The sequence below is a fragment of the Pelodiscus sinensis genome, chromosome 7 (genome assembly GCF_052426305.1).
Source record: "Pelodiscus sinensis isolate ZL-2025 chromosome 7, ASM5242630v1, whole genome shotgun sequence".
Classification (NCBI taxonomy): Eukaryota; Metazoa; Chordata; order Testudines; family Trionychidae; genus Pelodiscus; species Pelodiscus sinensis.
This window is the reverse complement of record NC_143058.1, coordinates 47,623,543-47,648,421: the sequence shown is the minus strand read 5'-3', so window position 1 is coordinate 47,648,421 and position 24,879 is coordinate 47,623,543. Positions and strand designations below refer to the sequence as shown.

At 47.1% G+C, this 24,879-nt stretch overlaps 1 protein-coding gene across 5 annotated transcripts in view; it reads right to left on the bottom strand.

The window, feature by feature from the left end:
* AGPS (alkylglycerone phosphate synthase) overlaps positions 1 to 24,879 on the bottom strand; it is a 148,391-nt gene that overhangs the window by 19,338 nt on the left and 104,174 nt on the right. For all 5 annotated transcript variants that reach the window (XR_016350054.1, XM_089779779.1, XM_075933712.2 and 2 more), the window contains exons 16-19: positions 23,164 to 23,225; positions 17,904 to 17,993; positions 1,616 to 1,715; positions 979 to 1,036 (exon numbers count right to left, since the gene is read on the bottom strand). Coding sequence is in view for 4 of the 5 variants with exons in the window: in XM_089779779.1 (XP_089635905.1) it covers positions 979 to 1,036; positions 1,616 to 1,715; positions 17,904 to 17,993; positions 23,164 to 23,225 (310 nt within the window). In the remaining variant the exon portion in view is untranslated. The remainder of the gene's footprint in view (positions 1 to 978; positions 1,037 to 1,615; positions 1,716 to 17,903; positions 17,994 to 23,163; positions 23,226 to 24,879) is intronic.

Here is a 24,879-nt window from a genome sequence, read left to right as displayed (position 1 = left end):
AGAATGTAACTAACAGCTAACAAAATGTGAATAATACCATTAGAAAAGAATATACAAATAGCAATACAATTCAGAGAACTTATAAGCACAAAGGGAACAGTTCCAACAACTATCACAGGTGGGAAGAAGGAAATGAGATGTGGAGTCAGCTGGCTTCATTGTACTGCTGATGAGCACCCATGAGACCTGATGGATAGCATTGAGGAGAAAATTTCTGGCAACTGTGCCATGGATGTGCACACTCCTACCTTGGGATGGACATATGCAATCATCTAACCCCATAAACTAAACCTCATTTTATCCACCATTACAATGTACTATGTGCCCAAAATAGAAAACATTGTCTACACTATAATCATAAATCAGAGGGGTTGTCATGTAAGTCTGTGACTTTCAAAACAAGTAGTTTGATGAAGTGGGTTTTGCCCAGCATAGAACTAATTGTTGTTTTATAATCATAACTGTTCAAGCCATAAAAAAGCCCGCCAGTAAATTTATCATGATCACTATTAACAAATATTCTAGTGGGATTTAGCATTCAGCAGCATGAAATGTAGATAACAAAAGTGAGAGGTTTTATATAATAGCTTTACTCTTCAGGAAAAAAATTATAATCCTACTACTTTGAGATTCTAAGTATGTGAACCTAAAATTCTTTTACATGAGTTTGATCAGTATAAGCCACTTACAAAAGTATGGGCCAGTTAATTATGAATGTTATTTTCACCCATATGGAAGATTTCTTATTAAATGTTCTGGCCTCGTAAGAATGCAATCATGTAATATGTGTAGCACACTGGTCCAGCAGCAAGACACCAAGACCAACCAGGCTTCCCGCGGAACGCCCATAAACGAACAGGGGTTAGCTTACAAGGCGGATTTGTAGGAGTAGTTTCAAGTAATATCTTGAAACTATTCAGAAAATATTTAGTATGGTTTATAATAAACTAGATAAATATTCAGAACTAGAAACAATACCTCCATGGTGATGTGACAGACTTCCTCCATTAGCAAGAATTTCCTCTCTAGCAGCTGTCTAAATTGAGGAAAACATTAAAAATGTAAATTAAATGCAAAATTTGGTACATTATATGATTTGCCAAATACTATATACCAATTAGAAATACATAGTACACATAATAGTGCTTTTTCCTGATTAGAAACTTAATCAATTTTTCCCCTAATTGAAAAAAGCACTTTATTCCAGACCAAGAATATCCACACAAAATGGCTATTCTGGAATTGTTTATTTTACATATTCTGGAATAGCTATATTAATGATAAACTGAGCTGTATTATATACATTTCCAAGTCAGACAAGATTTTTAGAGTCTTTGTATTAATTCTCTACAGCTCAGCCACCAGGAATGCAATTTTACTGTTAAAGAAGGCAGATATATTGTGTTGTAGCCAGATACAGGAATACTAAAGGATGGGAAGAAAACTCCAAGGCTAGAAAAGTGTCCTGCAAATAGTGCTAAATAAGATCAGAGTGCCTCGCTGCATGAGAAGCCAAGGAGCCAAATATCAGAGCACAATTCATTATGCAAATCCTCTTACTTACACTGGACACAGCAATTAAAATAATAATGAATTTTATTCATATGAATGTTACCTCAATTTGTTCATAGACGTGAATAGGATCACTAATTCCCCTGTAGTTAAAGGCAAAATAGAAATAGACACATGCACCTGCGTCGTAAGTCTGTGTCACCCTGTTGGGGGGGGGGGGGGGGGAGAAAAAGAGGTGTTACTAGTAATACTGCTGTACAAGCTACGCAGCATTTAAAGACTAACTAATTCACAGCATTACACTAGATCTCACTGATTCCTGAGTCAATTACTGAATGCTTCTTGTCTCAGATTTTTACATTTTCATCTTGAAGAATCGGGATCTTTTAAACTACCTTTGCCACCTCTTCCAAAGAGATTGAAGAGGCGGCATGATGGAAAAAATACTCAGTTTCAACCACTATTTCTAATTAAGTTGAATTGCTCCCCTCCCCCTTTTTAAAAAAAAAACCAAACCACTAAAATTTCTATTGGGAAATAAAGCCTTTACAACACTTGGCATTTTCACAGCACCTGCAGGAGTTCTTATCTAACAACAATAAGAGTTATTAGATTCCTACTTGCTGTAGGCATCATGTTGATACACACGCTTCAAATATTGCTTCTAAGCAAAAGATATTAGAAATATACATGGCTAGAAACAAGTTTATAGTCTGGAGAGTTATGTTGATTTCCTTTTCTTCACTACAGGTAACTATGCAAACACTAAGTGAAAGTCACCTAGTAACTTTAGGGTTAATGCACATGGGGAAAAATAGTAAGTGGACATTGCTAGATCCAAAATTGACAAATTCTAGAAAATCAAGGAGTACATGTTTTCTACAAAATTGAACAAAAAAGTTCATTGAAATATGATAGTCTCAGGAATGAGTAAATAGTCAAGAAAAAGTAGTTTATACTGCATCTCCATCTAACTCATGGTATTCATCTGACATACAAGAGAGGAAAGCATTTAACTGATAAGTAAGAGGGCATAGCATATACTCTCGCTCTGAGGAGCAAGAACCTCTGCACCTCTACTCAGCAGACTTAGTTGCAGAAGGCCCCCCCCTTCCTGAAGAGGACCCAGGCCACAGCAGGAACTATAAACTTAGGCTGATGAGTTACAATACTTGATCCCCCCCCCCAAAATAGTCACTGTTGCTCCAGTGACATGCCTGAATCCTATCCCCTCACCAGGTCCTACCCATGCTCCATTCCAATGTTTAAATCTCATGAACCACCATAAAACATTTAGCATAAATGTTATACATGGTGATTTCTTAGGTTTCTTCAAAAGAAGAAATGAAACGTTATGCCAGTCTTGTGCTTGACTTAAATGCTGACGGGGAACCCATTCAGATACAAGGGTCACCACAGAGATACCAGAAGAAGATGCCAAAGTACTCTGGAGGACCTGCTTGTCGGCACAGAAAAGGAATCAGAAGCAGCTGGACTTCCTTTTGGCAAGGGAAGACTGGGCATTCACATCTGTTCCATGGGACCCAAGTAGATTTTCATTCCCCCTCTGGGCCAACCATTTTCACCATCTGAAATTTCTCTATTAGGGATGTAAGTGACTAGTCTAGCAGTCAACTGCCCAAAATAAGCCTCTCTCTCTCTCTCTCTCTAGGTTATTATGCCTCCCTTAAACTGAACCCCTTGAACGTTATGCAAAAAGTAGACAGTAAAAGGATTTGAATAAGAGACAAATGGAAACTCAACAGCAGTAGATGACTTCAGCATCAAAACTCTGGATGGTTTCTAGAATACTAAAAACATAGGAAAAGTTATGAAAAGAATCAAAACAGAGAAAAGGGAATTACTCACCTTATGCAGTAACGAGTGTTCTTCGAGATGTGTGTCCCCATGGTTGCTCCACTGTAGGTGAAGGGTCGCCCTGAGCCTCAGATAGGAGCTTTGTATAGCAGTTTCCCCTGTTGAGCCACGCATGCCCAGGAGGTGTCTCGAGCCCTTCCCGCCTCCTGAGGAGCGTGACTCAACCCCCTCCCTTTCAGTTCCTCATCTCTGCCCGAGCAATTTCGACTCCGACAGAGGGGAGGCAGGGAGGGTCGTGGAGCACCCATGGGGACACACATCTCGAAGAACACTCGTTACTGCACAAGGTGAGTAACTCCCTTTTCTTCTTCTTCGAGTCGTGTCCCTGTGGGTGCTCCACCGTAGGTGACTACAAAGCAGTATCCAGAATATGTCTGGAGGGAGCTGGAGTCAATGCTTGGCAGTGGTGGAGAGCACTGCCGTGGCAACTGCTGAGTCACTCTTAAGTTGTGGAAGAATAGCGTAATGTTTAGCAAAGGTATGATCTGAAGACCATGTTGCTGCCCGGTAAATGTCTCTTAAGGGGACATTGCCCAGAAAGGCTGTAGAAGCAGACTTGGCTCGAGTAGAATGCATTCGTGGTGGGCGTAGCAGCGGTCTATTGCCTAGAGAGTGGCGCTTAATTATGCATGTCGATATCTACTTTGAGATTCGTTGCGTTGATATTGGTGTCCCTTTGGATCATTCAGCAATGGAGTTAAAAAGTCTTTCAGATTTACGAAATGGTTTTGTTCTTTCTAGGAAGAAGGCCAGAGCCCTCCGGATGTCCAAAGTGTGCAGGCTGGCATCTGTCTGCGATGAATGCGGTTTTGGGAAAAAGGTAGGTAACACGATCAGTTCGTTGAGATGGAATTCTGTACAAACCTTTGGCAAAAACGTAGGGTGGGGTCTAAGTATGACCCTATCCTTTGTGAAAATTGTGTAAGGAGGCTCTGACATTAATGCTCCGAGTTCGCTCACCCTCCTGACAGAGGTGATGGCTAAGAGGAAACAGACCTTCATAAAAAGGAAAGGAAGTGGTACTGTTGCCAATGGTTCAAAGGGAGGTCTGGTGAGGCGGTTCAAAACAAGATTTAGGTCCCACAGAGGGGGTGGGGCCCTATGTGGTGGATACACATTCTGGAGTCCCTTGAGGAATCTTTTTGTAATAGGATGGTTAAAAATGGAGAAGCCATCTACTGACGTATGAAATGCTGCTATTGCAGAGAGGTGTACTCTTAGGGAGGAGATTGAGAGTCCTGATGCTTTAAGGTCCAGAATGTAGTCTAGGATGCTATCTAGTGGTGAGGCATGGGGCTCCACTTTGACTCACTGACACCAGTGACAAAAACATGTCCATTTCTGTTGGTAAGTTTTCCGAGTAGACTGTCTCCTGCTGTGAAGGAGGACGTCTTTTACTCTCTGGGAGCAGCGATCTTCTAACCTCCGAGAACCAGAGAGAAGCCATGCCTGAAGATGCAGGGTATTGAGTTGTGGATGCAATATCTTGCCGTCATCCTGAGATAGTAGGTCTATCCGGTACGGTAGTGGGTAGGAAGGCTGGACCGCTAGCCTGTGAAGGAATGGGTACCAGGTTTGGCGAGACCATGATGGCGCAATCAGGATGACTAGGGCTTTGTCTCTCAGGATCTTGCGCAGGACTCTTGGGACGAGCGGTATGGGAGGAAAGGCGTAGTAGTGTAGGGGGGCTGTCCATTTGATCAGGAAGGCATCCCCCAGAGAGTGTTTGCCAAGTCCCGCTCGTGAGCAGAATTGGGGGCATTTGGTGTTCTGGGTAGAAGCAAAGAGGTCTATCAATGGCCATCCCCACTGGTGGAAAATTGAGTTCGTCACCTCTGTATGTAACTCCCATTCATGGTCCGACGTGAAGTTTCGGCTGAGGGAGTCCGCTTTGATGTTGTCCACTCCGGGCAAGTAGGATGCTATAAGGGTGACTTGGTTGCGGATGCACGAGTTCCACAGGCAAATAGCCTCCGCGCATAAGGAGCAGGAGCGGGCTCCACCCTGTCTGTTTATGTAGAACATCGTGCAGATGTTGTCCGTTAGGATGTGGGCTGTGTGATTGGCGATGTCGGAGGCAAAGTGTGCACAGGCATTCCTTACTGCCCTCAGTTCAAGGAGATTGATATGTAAACGTGTCTCGTTTGGGGACCACCTGCCTTGAACTTCGTGACTGTCCATATGTGCCCCCCAGCCGAGCAGGGAAGCATCTGTGGTGATTTTGATAGTGGGTTCGGTTTGTTGGAATGGAACCCCCATCAGAAGATTGTTTGGCACTGTCCACCATCGTAAGGATGCCTGCATGTCTGGTGGGATAGTAACCATTTTGTTTCGAGGGTGTTGTGATGGGATATGAATGGTTGCAATCTAGAGCTGAAAACATCGAAAGTGCAGACGAGCATGGTGGACTACGCAGGTGGTGGAAGCCATGTGCCCCATTAGTCGGAGGCATGTAAGTATCGTGGTGGTAGGAACTGTAAGCAACCCGTTTAAAATTTCTTGCATAGTTGCAAAACGTTGCTGAGGTAGGTATGCCCGGGCTGTAACTGAGTCCAGGCGTGCGCCAATGAACTGTATGTCTTGAACCGGGTGCAGAGTTGACTTGTCTTGGTTGATTAGAAGGCCTAGACGACTAAGGAGGGTCGTGGTCGTATGTATCATAGAGGCTGTTTCGGCGTACGAGGATCCCTTTAGAAGGCAGTCGTCTAGATAGGGAAATATGATGACCTTCTGTCGTCTGAGATACGCCGTTACGACCGCCAGTACCTTCGAAAATACCCTCGGAGCTGATGAGAGACCGAAGGGAAGAACCCTGTACTGGAAGTGGTCTGGTCCCAACATGAAGCGTAGGTAGCGTCTGTGTGAGGGGTGGATGGTTACATGGAAATAGGCACCTTGGAGGTTGAGGGCTGCAAACCAGTCCCCTTGATCTAGCGCAGGAATGATTGTGGAGAGTGTGACCATCTTGAAATGCTGTTTCTTGAGAAGCTTGTTCAGTTTGCGGAGGTCCAATATAGGTCTCCAACCCCCTGTTCGTTTTTCGGTTAAGAAATAGTTCGAGTAAAACCCTCTCCCGTGGAACTCTCGGGGTACCTTTTCTATAGCTCCGATGAGGAGGAGTCGATCGATTTCTTGTTTTAGAAGGGTTTCGTGAGAGTGGTCCCTGAAGAGGGACGGGATAGGGGGAAGGGTAGGGGGGATAGAGGTAAATGGGATGGTATAACCCACACGAATTATCTCTAAAACCCAGTGGTCCGATGTTATGGATTCCCATTGAGGAAGGAATGGCCGCAAACGTTGGGTGAATAGATGGCCATGTTGAACTCGTGGTAGATCGTAAGAGAGGTGTTGCAGGCCCTCGACCAAATCTTCAAATTTGTTGTTTGGATGGTTGCGTAGTTGGTGGGCGGGCCTGGTTGTGGCGCCTTCTGGGACCTCGTTGTCTTGGTCTAGTGTCTTCATAGGGCCTCTGTGGTCGATTGTATTGCCCATATCGGTATCGATTGTATGAGTTATATGGGGTGTATCGTCCACGTTTATAGGGTGGCGTGTACATGCCCAACGTGCGAAGTGTGGACTTAGAGTTTTTGCTATTATGGAGCATTTCGTCAGTAGTAGCTGCAAATAACTTTTGCTTGTCGAATGGCAAATCTTCCACTTTAGGCTGGAGTTCGCGGGGAACTCCTGACAACTGGAGCCAAGAAGTTCTACGCATGACCACCGCTGTAGCTGTAGTTCGGTCTGCGGTGTCAGCAACATCCATGGCGGTTTGGAAAGCAGTGCAGGCGATCATATGGCCCTCATGAACTATTGTTTTCAAGATGGATCTTTTGGACTCGGAGATGTGGCACCAGTTCTCCCAGTTTTGAGTAACTGTCAAAGTCATGATTTGCTAAAAGAGCCAAGTAGTTCGATATTCTGAGTTGTAGGGTGGAAGAGGAGTATACCTTCTTGCCAAAGGAGTCCAACTTTTTGTGGTCCTTGTCTGCGTTGCCCAACTTGTATTGTGGGAGCTTTGCACGTTGTTGTGCCGAGTCTACAACTAATGAATCAGGTTGTGGATGTGTAAAGAGAAAGTCGTTGTCTTTTGATGGGACAAAGTACTTCCTGTCGATTCTCTTATTAGTTGGTTGAATGGATGCAGGTGTTTTCCAGAGGTCTTCCGAGGTCTCCATTATTGCCTCGTCTATAGGCAGGGCAATCTTGCTATGTAATGTAGGATGGAGATTTTTTAGCAATTGGTACTGTTTCTTCTGGACCTCTTGCAGGGAAACATTCTGGCTTGTTGCTACCCTCTTGAATAGTTCCTGGAACTGTTTTAGGTCATCAATTGGTGCAGAATCCAATGGTACTACTGCTTCATCTGATTGTGTGTCAGGAGCATCAGAATGTGTGACATTTATTGAATGAATGTCTGATTCAGTGTCTGATTCGGTCCACCTCCTCATCCAAAGGAATTGCTGGAGGTAAGGGTTGCGGCCGAGATGAGCTTCTCCGGGATGGAGTGGAGTGAGCTGGGGAGCGTCGTCCACGTGGCTCCCAGTGTTCCCAGGGTCCCCATTGTGGTGGGTAAGGTGGGGGTGGGTACGGCCAGTATGGGTGCCATGGGTTCTGTTGTAGTGGAGCCCTGTACTTGTAAAAGCGGGACTGCCTAGGAGATGTGTGCCTCAAGGAATAAGATGTGTGGTAGTCATCCTCATGAAGAGGAGCATCTTGGCTGGATAATAGAGACATAGACCTGGGAGGGGATAGCCTTGATGGGGACCTCCCAGGTGAGTAAGATGTGGAAGGCAGACATTGATAGTACAGGCTGCTGTGTGGGTCAGTTTCCTGCTGAGGCTGATCCCTGGCAGTCTCATCTGGCTGCCTGTCTGGTTGTGCTGGCAGCGTTAGTGCAGCATCATGCTGCTTAGTTGGAGCTGGTGCTGGGCGCTTAGCAGGCTGCGATTAAGTCTGCTGCAGAGCCGTGGCTTTAGTCGGCACTGCAGCTTTAAGCTGTGCTGCGGCTTTCGGCGCCGCTGAAGCTTGAGGCAGCGTCGGGGCTGGAAGCAGTGCCGTGGTTTGAAGCGGCACCGCAGTTTGCTTCGGCACCGGCTTTTCTTGCCGTGCCGGCTGCTTGGAGCGCTCACGGGGCCGCTCAGCTGTAGCGCGCCCCGCTGCTGGTGCAGAGTGGGAGGATCGCCCCGTAGCCTTTGCGGCAGGGGTCCTCCCACTCGAGTGTGCCTCTCCTCCATGTTTTGGAGAGGAGGAGGCTGGTCGGGATGGTGAGGGTCTGCCCCTCGGCTCACTCCTGGAGGGGGGGGGGCTCTTGCTGCGTTGCCGCCTGTTCCCCAGCGGGCTGTAAAGCCTTTTCAGATAAAATCATTCTCAGGCGGAGCTCTCTGTCTTTCCTGGCTCTCGCTGTGAGTGAATTACAATGAGTGCAGCTGTGGGGAGAGTGAGATTCCCCCAAACAGCGAATGCACTTTGAATGCCCATCTGAAGCCGGCATAGGATCCCGGCATTGGTCGCATTTTTTAAAGCCTGAGGAGCCGGACATGGCCGGTTCTCTCCTCTTTAAGCCTGTTGTATGTCATCAGTCTCCGTGTGTTGGGTTTTTTTTTTTTAAACTGTCTTCTTTCTTTCCTGTGTTGAACAGCTGTGAGAACGCCGGTACCTCAGTCTCGGTTTGAAACGGGTTCAAGCCCCCTGAGGGGGGGCTTAGGTAAGTGTATTCTTCTTATTACTAGATTTTTTTTTTGAAAGAAACAAGGAAATCTAACTTGGAATAACAGGGGAAAAGAACTATGACTAAACTAGGGAGAGGAAAGCAGTCAGAGAGTCTGACAGGGAGCTTCTGTTTGCTCCGTCCGCTGACGAGGGCGGTTAAAGAGGAACTGAAAGGGAGGGGTCTGAGTCACGCTCCTCAGGAGGCGGGAAGGGCTCGAGACGCCTCCTGGGCATGCGTGGCTCAACAGGGGAAACTGCTATACAAAGCTCCGATCTGAGGCTCAGGGCGACCCTTCACCTACAGTGGAGCACCCATGGGGACACTACTCGAAGAAGAATCTTTGTTACTGAACACCAAGTGTAGAACTGCCTTGGTTGGTTAAAATAAAAAGTAAAGCCAATGAGGACATGATAATCTGATTTCAGATGTAACTAGAATACCCAATACCAATGTTCCGTGTGTGCAGTTGTGCTTCTGCTCAGGAGAGGTTCAAATGCTACCCAGTTGATTGGCACAGCACTCACAGCCAGTTTTGTTTCCACAAGTAGTACATGCCTCAGTGCACATAGAAAATTTTATCTTGAACATGGATGGAAGAGATTGGAGGGAACATCACCCAATACAAGCAATAATTACTACTGTTTACAAAGGGTGTACCACATTCACAAGGATGCACTGGTGACCAGAAAACATGACAAGTGTATGGTTAAAGAATAAAGTTTGCTGTCCATTCTACATGAAGACATTACTAGGTCGTCTTATCTTAGGAAAAGTCTAGAATGCAAGCCAGAAATGGGACAATGCCATTTTCTACTACATCAATCAACTGCTAAATTTGATGTTTGCTACCAGTTGTCAAGATTCAAATTATATTCAAGCTAACTTTGTCAACCTCTTCCAAATTGTTTTAAAAATTGACGATCCAGTGTGTTTACCACTCCTTGAATGTAATTTAGCTTCTGTGCTGAATGCCTGAAAACTTATGCATTCCTTATGGACATGTAATATAAAGGGCTATGTCTACACTGGCATCCCTTCTGGAAAAGGGATGCTAATGTAGCACATTGGAATAGGCAAATCCGTGGGGGATTTAAATATCCCCCCACGGCATTTGCATTAACATGGCTGCCGCTTTTTTCCGGCTTGGGGATAAGCCGGAGAAAAGCGCCAGTCTAGACATGATTCTCCAGAAAATAAACCCTTTTCCGGAGGATCTTTTATTCCTACTTTCAAGTAGGAATAAAAGATCCTCCGGAAAAGAGTTTATTCTTCTTCGAGTGCTTGCTCATGTCCATTCTGATTAGGTGAGTCCCTAGCCGTGTCCCCCCTCCGGAGGCGGGGTCGGAAGGTGACTAACTACTATTTTATTATTCTGCAGAACACAGAACTGCCGTCCCGACGGCAGCATCCTCCCTGGCCAGCCGCGTGATTGCATAATGCTCTGCAAAGGTGTGCACCAATGACCAGGTTGCTGCCCTGCAGATTTCCAAGATCGGCACGCAGGCCAGGAACGCCGCCGACGTTGTCTGGGCTCTAGTGGAATGTGCTGTTATGCGCTGCGGTGGTCTACCCGCGCCCTCGTAGCAAAGTCAAATGCAGGAAGTAATCCACGAGGATATACGCTGCGCCGAGACTGGCTGACCACACATCCTTTCCGCCACTGAAATAAACAATTGAGTTGACTTACGAAACTCTCGTGTCCTATCTCTATAAAAAGCCAACGCCCTCCTAACGTCCAGGCAGCGCAGAGCCTGTTCCCTGGGCGACGCGTGTGGCTTGGGGTAAAACACTGGCAGGTAAATATCTTGGGACATGTGGAAGTGCGAGACCACCTTGGGAAGAAACCCCGGGTGTAGACGCAACCTCACCTTATCTTTAAAAAACACTGTGTAAGGTGGTTCTGAGGTGAGAGCCCTAAGCTCTGACACCCGCCTGGCCGAGGTAATGGCCACGAGGAAAGCTACCTTATAGGACAGATGTATCAAAGAGCATGAAGCCAGGGGCTCGAACGGGGGCTTCATAAGGGCAGTCAGGACCAGGTTAAGGTCCCAAGCCGGTACTGGAGGTCTCTCATATGGCATCATCCTGTCGACTCCCTTTAGAAATCTTTTAACCAAGGGATTGGCAAAGATAGACCTTTGCCCCCCCCCCGGCGTGGAAGGCCGCTATGGCCACCAGGTACACCCTTAGGGAGGCTGTGGCCAGGCCGTTTCCGCAGGTGGAGAAGGAATTCCAGGACAGTCGGAACTGCCCCTTCACCTGGAGCGAGCGTCCTGCCCTCCAGCCAGGAAGTAAACCTCTTCCACTTAGCCTCATAAAGGGCTCTAGTGGACGGCTTTCTGCTTTCTAAGAGGACCTCCTGGACTGCTCTGGAGCAGGCTCGCTCCGTCACTGAGAGCCACTGAGGAGCCACGCTGCTAGGTGCAGAGATGGAAGGCTCGGGTGGAGCGCCACCCCGGCCTCGCAGCTCTGAGTGATTAGATCTGGCACTAGGGGTAGCCTGAGTGGGCCCTCCACAGTCAGATCCAGCAGGGTGGTGAACCAGTACTGTCAAGGCTATAATGGTGCTATCAGGATGATCCGGGCCCTGAACCTCTGCACTCTGAGGAGTGTGTCGTGGATCAGAGGGAACAGGGGGAAGGCATAGACCCAGCTGGCCTGCAGTGCATCTCCCTGAGAGCCCAGACCGTGCCCCATGTACGAACAGAACTCCCTGCACTTGGCAATGCTCAGAGTTGCAAACAGGTTCAGGTGAGGAAACCCCCACCTTTGGAAGACCCCGTGAAGTACATCCCACCTTAGCACCCACTCGTGCGCCTGGATCGAACGGCTGAGCCTGTCCGCTAGCCCGTTCCTGGTTCCCGGAAGGTGAGATGCCTCCAGGAAAATACCGTGGGCTATACACAGTTCCCATAGATCTAGGGCTTCCCGGCACAGGGGAGAGGAACGCGCCCCACCCTGCTTGTTGATATAGTACATGGCCATAGTGTTGTCTGTCAGCACCGCCACCACTCTGTTCTGTAAGTGGGGAAGGAACGCCCTGCAGGCCAACCTGACCGCCCGCAGCTCCTTGATATTTATATGGAGGTGAGCCTCCTCTATTGGCCACGTACCTTGTGTCCTGAGGTTGCCCAGGTGAGCGCCCCATCCCACATCCGAAGCGTCCGTGACCAGCTGCACTGACGGGGACGGCTTGGTGAATCGGACCCCCGCACGCACCGTGCCCTCGTCCTTCCACCAGTCCAGCGAACGAAGAATGTCCTGAGGGATAGTCACTACCGCGTCTAGCGGCGACCTCAAGGGGTTGTGCGCTACCTTGAGCCACCCCTGCAATGGGCACATGCACAGCCTGGCGTGTTGGACCATGTAAGTGCCCGCCGCCATGTGGCCTAGGAACCTCATGCAGGTCGTAGTCAGGAACTCCTGCAGCCCCACTACCAGAGAGCGAATGGTCATAAATCTGTCTCTCGGTAGGGACACCTTGCCCAAAGGTGAGTCCAGATGGGCCCCCACAAAGTCTATGACTTGCGTGGGCTCTAGCAGTGATTTGGCCTCGTTTATGAGGCCGAGACCCTCGAACAAAGCCCTGGCCCTTGAGACATGATCCAACACCTGTTCTCGAGACTTGCCCCTTATGAGCCAGTCGTCCAGGTATGGGAACACTTGGACCCTGTGCCGCCGCAGAAACGCGGCTACCACCGTCATACATTTGGTAAAGACTCTCGGGGCTGTACACAGTCCAAAAGGGAGGTCCGTAAACTGGAAGTGGTCCTGTCCCACCGTGAACCGTAGGAATTTTCTGCGACTTGGAAAAATTGAAATGTGGAAGTACGCATCCTTTAAATCGAGAGCAGCATACCAGCCCCCTTTCTGAGCGATGGGATGATGCAGGCTAGTGTCACCCTCCTGAACTTCGTCTTCCTTATAAAGGTGTTCAGGTTTCGGAGGTCTAGTATGGGACGCATGCCCCCTTTCGCCTTGGGTACAAGGAAGTAGCGGGAGTAGAAACCCTTTCCCCTTACGTCTGGGGGCACTCTTTCTATGGCCCCTAGCATCAACAGTTTGGACACCTCCTGCCGAAGGAGTGTCTCGTGAGAGGGGTCCCTGAAAAGGGAAGGGGATGGGGGGTGGGAGGCAGGGTAGGAAAGGAAGGGGATAGTATATCCCGGCTTCACCAGGTCTAGGACCCAATGGTCCGACGTGATCTTTAACCATTCCTGGTAAAAGAGGGAAAGACGGTCCCCAAAGGGTGGACAGATAGGCGCTACTGGTACTCTGCTCTCTGGCGTACCTTCAAAATGAGGGCTTAGTCTGGTGACCAGGTGACGGACCTGAGCCTCTCTCGGAGTCTGACCGAGGGCCCCTACGTCTGCCTCTGAAGAGGTCCGGGCGGCTATTGTTGCGGCCTCTCCTGCGACCCCTATCATTGTTTTGCCCCCTTCTAGGGTAGGGTCTAGTCTGGAAAGAGCACCTCTGAGGCGCCGGGGTATGTATCCCTAGCGACTTCAGGGTCGCTTTTGAGTCCTTCAAGCTATGCAGCTTGGAATCAGTCTGCTCTGAAAACAAGGCCGGCCCCTCAAAGGGCAGGTCCTGAATGGTGGTCTGCACCTCGGGTGGGATGCCAGATACCTGCAGCCAGGCACTACGCCTCATAACAACCCCTGTGGCCATAGTGCGGGCTGCCAAATCAGCTGCATCCAAGGCCGCCTGGAAAGAGGTACGCGCCACTGCTTGTCCCTCTTCCGTCAGGGCTCCGAATTCCTGGCGGGATTCGGGAGGAAGCTGGCTGGCAAATTTCTGCATAGACGCCCATGTGTTAAAAGCATAACGCCCCAGCATCAGTTGCTGGTTAGCTATACGCTGCTGGAGGCCCCCCGTGGCATAGGCCTTCCGGCCAAGTAGGTCCAATCTCCTAGGCTCCTTTGCCTTCGGAGTAGGACCTGGAGGCCCTTGGCACTCCTTCTGCCCAGCGGCCTGAACCACTATGGATCCCGGAGCCGGGTGGGTAAAAAGATGCTTGTGCCCTTCCTGGGGTACATAGTACCTTCTCTCGACCCCCTTCTGGGTCGGTGCAATAGAAGCCGGCGTCTGCCACAGAGTTTTAGACAGCTTGTCCACCGTTTTATTCAGTGGGAGCGCCACTCGACCAGGGCCCGCTGCCGCTATGATGTCCACCATAGAATCTAGGTCCTTGTGAACCTCCTCATGCTGGACCGCAAGATTGACCGCCAGCCTTCGGAGCAGCTCCTGGTGCGCCCTGGAGTCCATCGACGGGGGCTGGGGCGCGGGGTCGGCCAGGGCCTCGTCTGGTGAAGACGACGAGAACTCCCTTGAGGGAATTGCCTCTTCCTCAGCTATCTGTGCCCCTGGGCAGAGATGTCCACATAGGTTGAGCCCGGCTGGGACATAGCCCCCTGCCCCTGACCAACAACCGGGGGTCTCGGCATCGCCACCATAGACGAGCTGTCCCCAGGCGAGGGGGCTGTCAAGGGGGTGGCAGACAGGGTGCTACTCCTTCGGGACGACCCTGCTGCCGGTCCCGTAGGGGGAGGCCCCTGGGCCTGGTGGTATGCCCAGGGCATCCAGAAAGCCCATTGGGGTTGCCCCTGCCACTGCTGCTGGTCCACCAGCTCCCGGTGAGATGATCTGATAGATGAGCGGGACCTATGACGGGGCCGTGACCTATATGAAGACCTGGCCGATGCCACCGACTCTGCCTCCGACTCCGAAGAGTACTCTGATGCTGACCAGGCAGGGGCCGATGAAGCCTGCACCCTTCGCTGGGCTGCCATGGCCGAAGGCTTGCCCCTGTGCACCGCACGCGGTGCCGGTGGGGGCATGAGTGGAGGTCCTTGCTGTGGCGGTACCGTGCCCAGCTGCATCTGATAGGCCGGTACATAACCCTCCGGTGCCATCATGTGCAGCGGCGTCGCGCTCTGCTGCTGCGCTCCCAAGGTGTAAGCAGGGATCGGTGCCGGGAGAGGCATCAGCATCGGTGCCGTGCGGGGCGCCTGCTGTGGCACCGCAGATGGCGCATAGTATGGTGCGGGGCCCTGCACCGCCCAGGGGGCCGTCTGTGGCACCGGACCCTGCACCGGTGCCGGTGCTGTCGGTGCCGCAAGTGCACTCGCTCCCGGTGCCGCTGCCGGTGCCGTCGGGAAGGGGCCTGGCTCCGGTGCCGGCATTCGTCCCGGCTCCAGTGCCGGCGTTCTTCCTGGCACCGGGAAAAACTGCTGCTGGGCTGAGGCCTGCCCTTCGCCCAGAGGGTCCCACGACCCGGCCATAGCCTGCTGGGGGGCACTTAAGGCCGGTGCTGGCGCGGTCTGCTCCTGCGGCACCGGGCCCTCCCCTTCATCCACAGCTATGTGAATGAGGTCCCAGGCCGCCTCAAAAGTTTCTGGGGTGGAGGGCCGACGGACCTGTCCTAGCCCCACGGGCTGCCCTGGGATCTTGCCCCTGTCCGGGCTGCGCCTCTTTTTGGAGGACTTAGAAGAAAGGTGCGCTCCTTAGGGCGCACCTTCTGGGCACTCTTCTCTACCGAGCATCCCCTCAAGCTCTTGGAGGCCCTCGGCATCGGGGACTGCGATCTGTGCCTCGGTTCCGTGCTGTCCAACGGGGGTGCTACCGACGGTGCGCTGTGGGCAGAGTGAGACCGCTCCTCGCTCTGAGGCTGCAGTGCCGACTCCATTAGCAGGAGTTTCAGCCGGGAGTCCCTCTCCTTCTTGGTCCGGGGCTTAAAGCTCTTACAGATAGAGCAGCTTTCAGCTCAATGGGCCTCACCCAGACACTTTAGGCAGTCGGAGTGGGGATCTCCGCAGGGCATAGGTTTGGAGCAGGAAGCACAGGGTTTAAAACCCTGGGGCCCTGGCATGTCCTCTCCTCACGGGAGGGTTCCACTGCTCCCCTATCTAACTAAATATTTACAACACTTAACTACTTAACTAGATAAAAACTTCAACTAGAACTATAATACAACAGATAAGAAATAAGCTGTTAAGAGATAGGCTATCAGCCTGAAGCATGCTCCAGCTACTGTCACAGGCGGTAAGAAGGAACTGAGGGGGTGGGAGGGCCAGCAGGGGTATATATGCACCGGTATACCGGCGCCACTCCAGGGGGCTCCCTGCTGGCCCTATGGATACTGCTAAGGGAAAAAAGCTCCGGAATCCGTGCACGCGGCGCACGTACACTTAATCAGAATGGACATGAGCAAGCACTCGAAGAAGAATAAACCCTTTTCCGGAGGATCTTTTATTCCTACTTGAAAGTAGGAATAAAAGATCCTCCGGAAAAGGGTTTATTTTCTGGAGAATCATGTCTAGACTGGCGCTTTTCTCCAGCTTATCCCCAAGCCGGAAAAAAGCGGCAGCCATGTTAATGCAAATGCTGCGGGGGGATATTTAAATCCCCCGCGGATTTGCCTATTCCAACGTGCTACATTAACATCCCTTTTCCGGAAGGGATGCCAGTGTAGACACAGCCAAGGTGTAATGTATTGCAATACTCAGTGCAATGTGGTTAAGAACTCTTACAAATCTAGTTTGCTGAACATTTTTCAGGATCCAATGCACATCTAGACTATGGGTTACAATGAAACTTCTGGTATCACGGAACAATCTCTCCGCAATATTTTCAACAAAAATGGGAAGTGACAAAATTACTGTAGTGATTTTCCCCTCCAATTTTACCTGCTTCTGCACTCTCCTCCACAACCAAGCTACTGAGGCATTAGGCACAATCTATGCTCAAATCAATTTTCATTTCAGCTTTTTAGTTCATGATTGTAGATCACTCTTGGCAAGAGGCAAAACCAGTTAAACTAGTTTCTCGTCTTATTTTCACAATTCATCATTTTTCAAAAAGCCATGTCTCATGAACACGGGGTCAATCCCATGATGGATGGAATATAGTTAACTTATCTAGTTACTGAAATTTGAGCTATAAGAACACAGTAAAAGCACAGATACCTGCATGTGTAAATCACAAAGTGCAAAACAGGGACTATATATGTAAAAAAAAAAGTGAGAAACATTTGCTCTTTAAACAGCTAGGGTGTGTCTAGACTACATGGCTCCGTCGACGGAGCCATGTAGATGAGGCAGGATGACAAAGGGAAATGAAGCCACGATTTAAATAATTGCCGCTTCATTTAAATCAAAATGGCCACCGCGCTGTGCCAATCAGCTGTTTGTCAGCACAGCGCGGCAGTCTAGACGGGGATCTGCCAACCCCCAAACCCTTTGTCATCAGATCCTTTATGAGAGGCAGAGGCTTAAAACCAGTTAAGACAAACGGTTCTGTTAAATCTAGAGTTAACATTTCCCATCTTAGAAAAAAATTTGAAATAGCTATTTTCATAGCTTGCTATAATTTTGGATTTAAAATTCAATGAATAAGAAGTTAATGTATATTTATTCTCATACTATTCAAGTTCATTTCTAGCAACTAGTCTTAAAAAATATTCTCTCTGCAGGTCAATCAGTTCTATGACTATTAGAATTTAAGGGCTCAAATCTATGATGCTATACTTGGCTGCCTGGTGGAAATACAGAAAAATAAGTGTCAGAAGATTAACCAAGTGCCACTCAAAGTGATTACTCAAGTGACTCTACTGCTGTTCACATGACTAGGTTAGAGAACAAGATCATTAGTGGCCACACTTTAAACTGTGCCAGTTGGTTAAGCTAGTAGTAGATTAACTATTTGGTATGAAAGAACTGGTAAAAAGTAGTAATAAAATGTACTTCAACAACTAAAAACATTCCAGAACTACAAAGAGACTTAACACTGATGTGCATCTCACCTGCAGGTAGAAAATGGAGCAAACTGGACACCTTTTTCTTTGCATTCTCTCACTATTCTTTCCTTTACATTCCTGCAGAGGTCTATAACCCTGCAACAGAATATATAGTTTTAAAAAAACAACAAAAAATATTTCCTATACAGCATTATATACGCTAATTTGTCTTCAACTAGTAATATTCCTTTTTTACAACATTTATGCCTCAAGTTTAAAGCTCACATATAACAACCACCACCACCTTCAAGTCCAAAACAGTATATTTTAAAATGATAGTTTAGGTTCTACTTAAATAGAAAACATAAGAAAAAATAATGTCCATCACAGTTCTATAAAAATAGTGCTATAATTCATCTGGGCATCTCCCAGATAACAAGTTTATAATTTTGATTGTGCAGGCTTTTTCCTGTGACTATTATTTTTTTCAGAGAGCGTAAAATATAGTACTGTACTACTAATGAAAAGGACTGTGTTTGGTATTTTCTTCTGAGCTGAAATTGGACAAAGGTGTTTGACACAGTAGTTTAGAAAACAAAATTCAAAATAGAAGATGGATGGCACTCCAAAAGCATGTATACTATGCAATACTACAGTAAAACGCCAATTGTCTGGCATCCAGTGGTCCAGCATTCCTGATAATCTGGCACTAACCGGAAACCGGAAGTGCTCCAGCCAGCCGGACAACTGGAGAAGCTGGGGTGCTGCCGGGTTGGTCCCACAGCGCCACCTGTCATGATTATGAGGGTTAAACAGCAGCCTGGGGATTAAGTAGTAAACTACACCTAGCCAGATGGAGTGACCAATAGGAATGTAGGTAGGACTTTCAAACTGGGACAAAGGAATTTGGGTTTTTTCCTCCTTTGTCTCTCTGGGTGAGTCCTCTGCAGCTACAGGGAGGGACAAGCATGTGTCTCTCTCCAAGAAACAATTCTTCACTTTCTGTAAGTAGGGTAAAATTTAGGTAGTTTCGTTAGACTTTCTTGTTTTAAGGATTGGGTATGGGATCTGATATCTGGCACTGCTTAAGAGATGAATGGCTTTTCTTTTTAACTAAGTTCTAGCCCATGGTGTAATTCCTCCATGAGTATATTTTGTTACCTTTCCATCTAATCCTTATGCTTGCAACAGGAATATTGTTGTAATAATAAAAGTTTCTCCTTTCTTTTTATTAACCTGGCATTGGTGACTTGTGTGTCCTGATTTTTATAATAGGGGTGAGATTTCCCAAATGATCTTTCCCCTAATCTCGTTATTAATATTTGGGTGGTGGCAGCAGAAGTTTTATTTCCAAAATCTAGATTAAGATTTTGGGGGAAGATAAGGCTTTGGGGTACACTTGCTGGCCCCCACTTCTGCATTTATCACGCCAATGTGGGGAAGGAGCCATGACACCGCCCCTCACCTGAGCGGCGCTGCGGGACCAACCCGGCAGCACCCTAGCTGCTCTGCCCCCGGCTTTCCCAAGTCAGCCGCTGGTCAGTTTCAGCAGCAGCTGACTTGGGGTAGCCAGGGGCAGAGCAGCTGGGGTGCTGCCGGGGTGGTCCCGCAGCGTCGCCCTCTCCCACGCTGTGCAGTCCCCCCCACCCCCTCCTCCACCCTTCATAGCTCCCCTTCCGGTACTCCGGCATATCTGATAATCCGGCACCCCCTGGGTCCTAAAGGTGCCGGATTATCAGAAGTTTACTGTATCTTCTCTTTGATATGTTGCAAGGTTGAAGTAGAAGGAATTCTTCCAGATGTTGAAGATATGTACTAATTTACGAGCTAGAATCATATTACAGTGATAATTTGGCATTAAATTATTAGTAACAGTAATAAAACTAGTAATAGTTATTATTTACTTTTACTTAATATTATTGCTCTTCTCTGCAACTGATCCAGGTACATTCAAAACTTTGAAACAATCTGAAAAGTTTTGGTTTTTTAAACTAACAAAACATGTAGATTGTATCATGAGCTTTTGTGGGCCCAGCCCATTTCTTCAGATAACCAGAGTGTTGGATGTCAAGAACCAAAAATAAATAGGGAAGGGGAGGGAGAGGGAAAAAATGGGAATGGGTATATAAGAAGAGGCAGTGGGTATATAAGCATTAAAGGGAAAGTCGAGCTAGTATGTAACAGGCAAAACGGATAGCTTGGTTACTGGAAAGAATTTGAAGGAATTCTTTCCAGTAACTATGCTACACAGCTGCATCATAAGCATCCGGGAACCCAGCCCTGCAATCAGCCCGGGTGCCAACTCTGCCCACATACCTATTCAAGCGAATTCATCACTGGAGCCAGCTATGTACACCACCAAATGAGAGGCTCATTTAACTGCACATCCAGTAATGTGATCGAGATACAGGATGGCTGGGACATTATCCACCAATCAAACAATGAAGGTGCCAATGGCTCTTTCGGTAGAATCTAGTGTTAGTACTCTTCCTCAAAAAACAGGACTGTGTAGCGCATTAAAGACTAACAAGATGGTTTAATATGTGATGAGCTTTTGTGGGCCAGACCCACTTCCTCAAAGCTCATCACATATTAAACCATCTTGTTAGTCTTTAAAGTGCTACACAGTCCTGTTTTTTGTTTCAGCTGCACCAGACTAACACAGCTACATTTCTACCACTACTCTTCCTCACTAATTGCTAACTAATGGTTCTTAGCTGCTTCTTTTAACTATCCACTCTTTAGGTGCTTTAGACTATCAATTTTGCCTGTTATATGCTAGCTTGGCTTTCCCCTTTGATATTTATATACCCACTGCCTCTCCCCGCCCCCCACCTCCCATTTTTAACTCCCTCTCCCCCCTTCCTTATTCATTTTTGGTTCTGGATAGCCAACACTCTGATCATTTGAAGAAATGGGCTGTGCCCACGAAAGGTCATGATACATTATACCATCTACATGTTTTTAAAAGTGCTACCAGACTTTTTTTTTTTTTTTTTTAAGTTTCTTGTACAGACTAACTCAGCTACCCCTCAAACTTTTTTTTAAGTCACTCCAGTAAGGCGCTCACACGCAACTAGAGAAATACTATTTTAAAAAATTGTTTAATTTAGAAGTTTTCTATAGAGATGTATTTGGGGAAAAATTGGATTTGAGGGAGGGATGTTTGACATTAAAATAATTTTGTTCAAAGGTCTTCTCTCAGCCAATCTGCAGTGTAATGCTGGTAGAGTCTTTGAAGGAATGTACAGATACCAGTGCCAATAATGGAAATAAGGAGTTTGTAGGTGAGCACGAGTGGAAAAAATAGGTTCATTCTGCTCTGCTAACCAAATTATAAAAGTGAAAATGACAGAAGTCTAACTATGATTGGATACCTTCATATTTGTTAACATTAGATTTCTGTGAGAGAAATAAATTCAAGTTGTTTTAAAATCCTTCATGCCACTCACACCTTTTGGTCCTCTTCAACAAGGACCAAAACTGTAGTACAGCAGCTGTTAAATCCAAGAACCACGATACTGGGTTTGTTGGGATTCTGAGCACATGTAAATCTTTTCAAACTTAATCTATTAACTCTATAATCAAACTATCAGGGAACCAACACTAATAAACCTGTTTAACATGTGGACGAAAAGGATTTTTTTTTAAGAAAAGAAAATGTACAAAATAGGCTAAATTCTGGAGATTTCAACTGTGATATTAATAGGCTAAATTCTGGAGATTTCAACTGTGATGTAACTGATTTAAATATGTTCTGGCCTAACTGTCAATTGTGGCCAAGAGCTCAGGTGAAGATTAGACTGGAAAGAGAATAAATCTGGGGAGACAGACATCTGCACTGAGTTATGCTCCTGATGTAAATGTAACATATATTGGCTGACAGCTGCCCAAGGAGACATCTAAGGATCTAAGGTAGGATGAGCAAAATATGGTCCATGGGCCAAAACCAGCCCATCTAACATTTCTGTTCAGCCTGCCATGACTCCTGGCAATTGAGAAAACTACTACAACAAGGGTTGGAAATCTGTAGCTCCAGAACCTGATGTAGCTCTTTAGCTACCCCCCTCATGATCTCTGGGCTGTTAGAAGTCTCAGACCCCATGCTGCTCCCAGAAGCAGCCAGCTGTTGCTGGCATGCCTCTGTGCCCCTGGCAGGGGAGAGGCAGTTCCACACATAGCTTCTGCCCCCAGCACCAACATCTTCCTCACAGCTAACATTAACTGGAAAATGGCCAATGAGAGCTTTGGAGACTGTGCTTGTGGCTGTGTGCAGCACACAGACTCTAGCCTCTACCCCCACCTCCAAGGGAAGCACAGAGACATGCCAACAGTAGCCAGTTGCTTCTGGGAGCAGCATGGGGCCGTATCAGCTGGGAACCCGTTGTGGTAAGCACTTCCCTGCCAGAGCCTGAACCTTGTGCCCCATCCATCTGCCCCAAGACAGACCCCCTCCCCGCCCGCTTCAGCCAAACCCTGTACGTCAATCCCCCCCAGCCTCGAGTTTCCTAATGCACCCAAACTCCCTCCCAGATCCCTCACCCCGCCCATTAATACAGTAGAAATGACACCCCATGACAACCTATCACAATTTGTGAAGTGGCCTCCCCTGTGAAAGTTATTGCCCACCCTTGGTCAAAGGATGTACTAGCCAAGCGCCCTGGCTGGGCTGTAGGAAGGGGTTGTCTCCCTTGTGCCAGGGAAATCCAGCTAGTCAAACTGGCTTCAAAGCCCTTTTACATTACCAAGGCAGCACAAAGCTGACACACTGCAGGAGAAGAGTTACTGTTACCTCTTTAACAGTCTATTTGATATATTTGTTATCGATTTTGATTTAAGAATGAACATTAAAAGAAGTCTCGTGTTTGATTTTAAAGAGTAAGAGCAACTTAAAGACCAGAACTGTCACCTTGCAGACCAACAATCCTAAATGAGCAAGATTGTAGAATAAATATTTTATGCCTTAGAATGGTTATGTATATAAAGTTTGTAGTAGTATATGGCTCTGATTCTACATTTTACTTTTAATATTCATTAATTTGCAATCTCAGTGTCACTTCTAACCCAACAATTCCAATACAGTTTTACACTTGAGCCATTGTGAAGCATGTAGCTCATATTAACATAGCTTAGAGTGTCTTCTTGCTTAAGTAATGGCTGTTTATGCTTCATGTATACACACTTGCAAATTCCTAGCTATCTAAACCAAAAGAAAAAAGCTTTGTTTTTACAAAGACAAAATTGATATCCATTACAAGATAATAATATTAATAGATATCCATTACAAGCTTTAATAGATACTTTAAAAAGAATACAACTATTTTACCTATCCCAGGGAACAGAAGTCTCAAATGATTCTCCTATGACATAGTAATCCAGGCCCAGGTCCTATTAAAGAATAAAAAGAAAGGAAAGGATCAGTGAATTAGTGTCAATGTGCATCTTTAGCCTTAGGGTTCTAATTTGCTTTAGGTAGCTACTAGACTGAGGATCATTGCATTGTGTGATTTTTACATAGAAGACAGATTTGGCAAAGATATATATGTATCAAAAACCAAAGAATACACTGGGACCAAAACTAAGTTTTAAATATTAGGAACTCTGCTGAAAGACCAGTAATGAGATGCAGACTTTTCATTTTTAGGCAAATGGTACAAATCTCACCATAACTGGCAGGTTAGACATCATTCAGTGGTAACTATCTTTAACAAGTTAATGGCATTGTTCTCATTTCTTAGTGAACAAATATTTCTATCACAAAAAACCAAAATCACTGCTACTCACAAAAGCATACTTTTTATCTGTCTCAACAGAGGCTGACCAAGTGAATGGACATGGAAATTACCAACCACATTCCCATGCTTAGAAATAATTCCTTCAGGTTGATTGGATGTGGTAGCTGCGGTATGTACATGATTCTGGAGGGGGTACCTGTAAGGAGTTTTGTTTGCATGAAGTGCCGCCTGATAGAGCTGATGGAAGAAAAGATCCGAGGACTGGAGATGCGGATGGAAACTATGGTCGAGTTTAGAAGGGGGTTTGAGCAGATGATGGGGCAAAGGCATGACGTGGCTGAAGGGGAAAGCTTAAATATGCAGATGGAAGCAGGATCTAGGGCCTCAGAGGGGGGACTGTTGGGCGAAGAAAATGGACAGTGGAAGCATGTGACTCAGAGGACCAGGCAGAGGAAAAGATGGGTTAGTGAAGGAAAAATAGAGCTCAAGAACAGGTATGTGGAGCTGGAAAATGAAGAAGGGGTACAGCAGGTAGATAATGAAGATGGAAGGGTAAGGAAGAAGAGAAGAGTGGCTAGTTCCATAGATAAAGGGGAAGACTTAATGGAGACAACACCAATAATGAGCATTAGGATTACAAGGGAAAATAGGAATGGCAAGGACTTGCAGCCAGAGGAAGCTAGAGATAGACCAGAGAATTTCACTGTCACTAGGAAAAGGCAGGTCTATGTGATTGGGGACTCCTTATTGAGAAGAATAGATAGGCCTGTAACCAGAGATGATCCAGAGAACAGAAGGGTGTACTGCCTGCCAGGTGCTAAGATATGAGATGTGGAACTGAGGTTGAAGAGAATTATTAAGGGAGCAGGAAGGAATCCATTGATCATCCTTCATGTAGGAACAAATGATACGGCTAGATTCTCGCTGGAACGAATTAAGGGAGACTATGCTAGGCTGGGGAGGATGCTCAAGGAAATTGAGGCACAGGTGATCTTTAGTGGGATTCTGCCTGTTCCTAGAGAAGGGCAACAAAGATGTGACAGGATTATGATGATCAATAGATGGCTTAGGCAGTGGTGCTATAAGGAGGGCTTTGGGATGTATGGTCACTGGGAGGCATTTATGGACAGAGGACTGTTCTCTAGAGATGGACTTCACCTAAGTAGGGAGGGAAATAGACTTCTAGGATGGAGGCTGGCTCAACTTATTAAGAGAGCTTTAAACTAGGAATTTGGGGGAAGATGGTTGGGAGATGCCCAGGTAATCTCTACGCCAGATTTTAACACTGAGATGGAGGAAAACGAAGT